Genomic DNA, 6,854 nt, shown 5'->3' with positions numbered 1-6,854 from the left:
TGAACCGTTTCTTTTTTCAATTGGAAAAAAGCAAGTCTTTCAGTTCACACCTCAAATTACCAGTTTAAGTACAAAGAAGCATGACCTCAAGCTTTGCATACTCAACCCAAATTTTCATTGTCTACACTGTTTTATTATCATGATTACAAGCACATAGGAGGACTACCAAACACTGTGTGCTTTTTGTTCCAGTCACTGGCTACTTGGGTCCACTGTATTTCAACTCACGATGAATCCTGCAGGTCATGCCCCAGGCTTGTTCACACACTGTACTTTATAGCATGTTGCATGCCTGGGGGATTTCTGGTCATATCTCACCACAGAAGTGCCTCACTTTCACTTGGCTTCAGACTTTGTACATGGCACAAAGGCAGAGAATTCATCCTTGATTGCATCAGCTTGATTACTGAAATAAAACTGTGGCCAATGCTAGGTCTTGAGTTTCTAGTCATACGGTAGAAGACAGAAGTGAAGTGAGGTTACTGGCATCCCAAAATTGTACAGAAACTGGCACACTGTACCTTATTCTAACATGTCAAGCTGTATCACAGACTTAATTTGTTATCTGGTATTAGATAGCATCTACTGGCAGGAAGCAGGAAAATTAAAACAGGGAGGCTTAGATCAGTGATTCCCTTGGGGTGACATTAATTTATTTCTATCCAGGAGGCAAATACCACTCATAAGCGTGTCTAAACAGGGTTAATCAGGAGCATACTGTCTTATAACAAACCAACTAAATCAATTCCCTCTGTGTTTGATGTTAAGCAAACATACAATAGTTCCTTGAGACCACACTCTAATTTACACAGCAAGGAGAGATGATCACCTCAGGATTGTCCTCCACCTCCCCAATACAGGCACACTCAATAACAAAATTACCTGCAACTGAGGAAACCCTGACAGCACAGCAGGTATTTTCTCTTCCACTGCTAAAATTGCTTCAGTTAGCTGAACATCTGCCCAGCTGAACTTGTTCCCCACAAGAAAGTCTTGGCCATGTTGTTTCAAAACCTGTAGAATACAAGAGACTGCAGGTTGCAGATGAGAATGGGACATGATGTCTGGTAGCTAAAGCCTCACAGCACAGCTGTAGAGCTGAACAGCTAGCATATCTGAAATTCCAGGGTAGAGTTTTCAGCTGGAGGCTGTTAGCCTAAATCACTTCACTGTTGGAAAAAACCTTCTTGAAGGACACAGACTATCAACATTTGTCACTCAGTAATAATGAATGGTGATGGGCGTTGGGAACACGGACAAAACCACGTTCTTAAGTAGACTAGTAACAGTCATAGAATTACAAATAGGCGAAATGGAGGAACTAAAGAATAACTTGGAGAATTTAAATGAAATATCTAAATGGCAATTTCATAAAGTTATGTCCAATGTTCATATCAGCAAGCAAACTTAGAAACACAGAATTACAATAGCTAACCAAAGAAAATACCTGCCTCTGGGAATAAGATTATACTCAGGAGAACTTTTAGGATATTCAGGCTTTATTATTGTTTTCCATCAAAACTAAATGAATGTTACAGAAGTCAGAAATGTTGCCAGATGCCTGAGTCACATGGGCTTGGTTTGTTGTTTTCAAAAGTGTGATGTGCGGAAATCTGTGTTGTTTTAAAGTCCTCCTAATCTCCCCACCTGACTTATTTGCAAGGGATTTTTGCAATCTTCTATTGAAAATGTTCCAACTGGAATTAAGTATAGCAGAGAGATGTGCTCTAAACCAATAGAGTGTGGAACTATCCTCTCCAGGGGGCTGAAAAAACAAATCATAGCTGCTTGCTTTGACTTTAGTGAAAAGTTTTAGGGTTTAGCTGAGAACATATTGCTTTGCAGATGTTCATATACATCAGCCCTGACAACACAAGCCAACAAATAGAGAAAACCTGCTGCTATATTTCCACTTCTTTGATGGAGCAAAGGAAGCCAAGGATTTGGAACTGACCTACACTGCAAACATGTTCTTAATTTGGGGAAATTTTGATAATTGTAACAACAAGTTTTAGAGACACATCCATCACTCACCTTTTCAAAGACTGGGAAGTACCTGTTAGTTGCCTTCTCCTTAATTGAGTCAAGATTTTTCTCCCTTGCCTCAGGTGGGGAGAAAGGAAACACCAAAATCATTTCCATCAGATCTGTTATTCCTTCCACATACATGTCAATCCTATTGGTGGGTAAAAGACAGTAGAAAAGAGCACAGAAGTTATTTTGTTTGTTTTCCAATTGACTAAAGCAACTTAAACAATATTATATCACCACCACAGAGACAATTTTCATAGCCAAACCCAAGCATAAACTAAAGCTAAATATTTTTTAAAAGAACTAAAAGCCTGTTTGTTTAGCAGCATTTCAGAAGCAGTGGTTGAAACCAAAGCAAAGGCTTCAGAGTCCTTGCTTTTTACTGTGTTAGTCTCTCATGCCTTTCTACTGGATTTACAGGCTTGAATTTCTTATATAGAGTCAAATAACAAATTGCTCATTAAGTGAAAGGAGGTGTTACAGTACCAGGCTCTCTCCTTCAAGTCTTTCCCATAGAGATTGTATTTCCCTGCTATGTAGCTGAGGATGGCTCTGGTCTGCACCATCTTCATCCCATCAATCTCAACCAGGGGCACTTGCTGGAACAGCAGGACTCCATCTAGGGTGGAAAGTTGAGGGAAAGCTTGTTAGTTCTTCCTAGAGTGCTAACTTTACAGGAGAGTGAGAGACCGAGCACATTTCTTTTGCAGTGCAGGAGATCATTGATGTCTTGCCCGAACTATAAAACTCCACCCAGTAAACTCATGGCTTGGCTTCGTGAAGGAAGATCTGGGAAGGGCTTTTCCCACGCTCACTGCAAGCGATGAGTGCACCCTTCGGGCCTGCGCGGTGGGTTTTTTAGGTGAGGCACCAGCGTGTGCGGAACTGGCTCCACCCTTTACACCTGAGGTTCATCTGCCAGGGCCTGGAGAGCTTGGACGGTGACAGCAAAGTCCTCGGGTCATAGGTTTGGTTAGAGTATCCTTCTCTGAGATGGATGACTTACAGGGATAAACGAGCTCCATTTGCCCGGGTTTGGAGTCAGAGTTGTCCTTCTCCTAGGATGGCTGCCCGAAGGCTAGTGAGCCCATCCTGCCCGTGGACACACTTTGTCTGACCCTTCAGTTGAGACCTGTCTGGCTTGGGAGACCCCACCGGAGGCACATGCCACCACCAGCACAGCTCTCAACCTCACAAGGGCACACAAGCTCCTTCCTCACGGCAAGGGGGTGCCCGTGAAAGAGTCGCTGCTCTACCTCCGGACATCACAGACCCGGGCACGGGGCAGCCGGGGCCTGCCAAGAACGGGAGTCCTCGAAGACAATGCAGTAAACTAACATTGTGGGAAAGATCAAATACTGACTAGCCTGAATCACATAAGGTCATCACGGTGCAGCTGGCCCCTTGCTTTATGGCATTGCTAGAGCTTCACCAGCTGATGGGATCTGGCACCGCTTGCTCCATTGCACTTCTGGACCCTGCCTCATGCTGCCAGGAAAAGCCTGAACCTGCACTTTAAACCCAATGGATTACAGCAGAATAGATATCTGTTACATCTGAACCTAAATCCAGTAATTTCGAATGCAGATCAGTTCCCTGTCAGGAACACACGCATAAGCATTCAGCTTGGCTAGTTGTCTTTCAGGCCAGCAGGTAACAGGTCTGACTAGGCCAATGCTGTTTACCGCACTCAGTCTCCAGAACAGCTGCCTGCCTGCAAGCTGCCAGCTGAGAATAACCCCTAGCCCCGGCTTCATCCTGGACACTGCTGGGCCATTGCTTAGAGAGTCATCAGCTGGCATGGGCCAAACTCACACCCGGACTGTTCTAACAATGTGGCAGTGTCTAAATACAGCATACCTTGGCCAAAAGCATGTTGGCGGGGGGAAAAAAAATAGAGGTAATCTGGCATTATTCATGTTCCATCCTGTTCTGCATTACCAGCAGCATTCCAGAGGTCCATTCATCAGGATGACTAATTGGTCTTTATTCAACCTATCTTATTAAACCCCACTTTTTTCTTTGTGTTCTTACCCTCTTAAGCTCAATATATACATAAAAGCCCCCAATCTTCTTTATAAAACTTCCCTATCCATTTCATCACCATTTAATTCTTATTCTTGTATATGGATGAGCTTCGACACTGTATCCAGGATTGTACCACTCTGGATTAATTAGTCCTGGGAAGCAAATTCAGATTTGGGCTTCCAGTACCTGAGCTATCATATTTAGAGCTATAACTGGTGTCTTTATGCTGCACTGCCCTTCCATGTTGTCAAATTCCCACCCAGCTGGACTTACAAATTTAATTCTGATCTTCTTAATACTGCCTTTTTTTTTGTACATTGATTTTTCTTGTCAGAATTTCTTTAAACACAGCTTTTCCTGTCAGCAAGCAGTCAGAATGCAGCTGAGTGCTCTTTCAAGTCTCTTAGTACGCCTTGGCAAGCTCAGTCTGCTGTGAGGTTTCTCTTACATGTCTTGAGCAGGAGGTAAACTGTGGGGCAGGTGCACTCTGTAGTGCTCCTCACATTTCCAGCTCCTTCCCCACCCTGGGAGCAAGGACTTCTCCTTCCAGGGTGGCTGTGAAGGTGTTCATTGCTGGATTTCATCTGGCCAATATCAAGGGCAGTGGCTGAGGGTACGTGCTGGTGTTTGTGAACTGATCTCACTCCCAAGGTCAACACAAAGCCTTTGCAGCCTGCTGCTTTGACCCTGCCAGACTTTCTGCAGGTCTCCTCATTGGCACCCTGTTTTTTAACTGGGGAATCTTCATGAATCAGGCTTATCATGCTTAGAACTGTCACTAGCGTGTTCACACAGAGCCTAGCACGAAGGAAAGCTGGCTTGGTGCCATGTCAGGTTTCCATTTAGAGGCTTATCTCACTGAGGTTCGGGATCAACATACAGGTATATCTATACTAGTCAACTCAACAGCTCAGGCTAGCTGGCACAGACTGGCCACATTCACAACATTCAGCTCACTCTGCCTATAGAGCATGGTGGTCTTGGAAGTGGCCCTTGTCCTGGGACAACTCCCAAATGATGCCTAGGAATTGCTTCAGGGAGTGCTATTTGCTCTAGACCAAAAATGCACCAGGAACCATGCTAACAGCATAATTAAGTTGAATTAAGTAGGAATTACTGCTACCCCAGTTTAACATACTACAATAAAGACAGTCACAGAAGCTATGGCCTCTAGCTTTTAGGAGTTGGTTGGTGCTGGAAAGAACAGGTTACTCAAAACTAGTATTTCAGTATTTTAGGTTTGCACTGGTTTAAACAAACTGATTTTAGACCACAAGTTTAGCTAAATTGGAGCAAGGTTTTTTTGAGGGACTAAGCCTCAGGCATTGGGATTCTTACCTTTGATTAACTTTTCATACTGTTCTTTTGTTTCCAAAAAAATTTCTTCAAACTGAAAGACAGAATAGTGTTACAGGGGAGACCTTATCACTCTATAACTACGTGAAAGGAGGTTGTAACAAGGTGGGTGTTGGTCTCTTCTCTAAAGTAACAAGAAGAAACAGCCTCAGGTTGGATATTAGGAAAAATTCCTTCACCAGAAGGGTTTTGAAGTATTGGAACAGGCTGCCCAGGGAAGTGGTGGAGTCACCATCCCTGGAGGTATTTAAAAGACACCTAGGTGTGGAGCTGAGGGACATCATTTAGTGGTGACTTAGTGGTGCTGGGTTAATGGTTGGACTTGATCTTAAAGATCGCTTCCAACCAGAACAATTCTATGATTGATGTATTTGAACATTTTTCTTGTAACTACACATAATCATGAGCAGAATGTGCAAACCAAGAAAAAATAATGGGCCAGATCTTCAATTGCCACAGATGTTCTGAAGATCCCCCAGGCATTCTCACAGCTGGGGAGGAGCAGAAGGGCCTGGCCATTTCTGCCCCAGAGCACTGATTCAGAAATAACCTAAGTGTGGGTAGAAACTAAGTATAGACATCTACAGGAAGAAGACAGGTTGCAACCAGTGCCAAGGGAAGCTCAAGGCAACGCAACAATTCCTACACCCTGCCCCAGGGCAGGTAAGTCAACACCACTCTTGCCCATATATGCTGTAACTGCGAACTACAGACTGAGTTAAGATGGTTTTGCACAGCTTCAAAACAGATTAAGGGCCTTTAAATAGCTCTCATTTTGACCCATTATGATTAATTACTTCAGGGGACTGATTCTGGCTCTAATAAACTTCAAGCGTCACCGAGTTTTCATCTCAAATATTAACCACTGAACTAGGTGGGTACAAACATACGGTGCCACTGGCCAAATGAATTTAGCTACCCTCTTACAGTCTTTATCCTCCATGTCCATGTTAAATTGTTCCTTAATGGGGCCCATTGAAAACACCAGTCTGGAACACTGTTCCAGGTGCCAACTAACCTCCACACCAGCTGCTGCCAACAGCCATCTTACAGGCTCCATTCGCCCCCTTCCATTAAAGTAGGTAAGCCTGGGCTTCCCTGACATGCTTCCGAGCTCCTGGTTCCCTGAAAAATATTAAACAGAAAAGAGCATCTCAAAACTGGTCTAAGCACCATTATTTTTAAAACATAAAATGGGATAGGGACTATTGACACCACACGGGCTGTGCTAGGAAGGGAAAGATGCCAGATCTGTAAAGACTTCCCCAGTGCTACAGGGAGGTTTGTTATGATAAGCAAACACAGACATGTTTAAACAAGCTGCATGAGTCCTGATCTACAGGGGGAACTTGCTGCATTTTAATACAATCATACAAAGCCACTGAAAATTGTGGTGCATCCCCATGGAAGTTACTTGCTTACCCTCACTGCCATCATCC

The 6,854-nt window shown here is 43.7% G+C and overlaps 1 protein-coding gene across 1 annotated transcript in view; it reads right to left on the bottom strand.

The window, feature by feature from the left end:
• The window catches only part of LOC104494986 (glutathione S-transferase-like), a 7,820-nt gene extending 1,300 nt beyond the window's left edge, over nucleotides 1-6,520 (bottom strand). Inside the window, exons 1-5 of the mRNA XM_010137895.1 lie at nucleotides 6,434-6,520; nucleotides 5,398-5,449; nucleotides 2,518-2,650; nucleotides 2,035-2,176; nucleotides 883-1,014 (exon numbers count right to left, since the gene is read on the bottom strand). Of these exons, the coding sequence (XP_010136197.1) occupies nucleotides 883-1,014; nucleotides 2,035-2,176; nucleotides 2,518-2,650; nucleotides 5,398-5,449; nucleotides 6,434-6,520 (546 nt within the window). The remainder of the gene's footprint in view (nucleotides 1-882; nucleotides 1,015-2,034; nucleotides 2,177-2,517; nucleotides 2,651-5,397; nucleotides 5,450-6,433) is intronic.
• Nucleotides 6,521-6,854: the final 334 nt, after the last annotated feature.

The sequence above is a fragment of the Buceros rhinoceros genome, unplaced genomic scaffold (genome assembly GCF_000710305.1).
Source record: "Buceros rhinoceros silvestris isolate BGI_N320 unplaced genomic scaffold, ASM71030v1 scaffold2496, whole genome shotgun sequence".
In the NCBI taxonomy this organism is placed as follows: domain Eukaryota; kingdom Metazoa; phylum Chordata; class Aves; order Bucerotiformes; family Bucerotidae; genus Buceros; species Buceros rhinoceros.
Note: the sequence above shows the minus strand (reverse complement) of the source record. Positions and strands in the feature narration are given on the sequence as shown.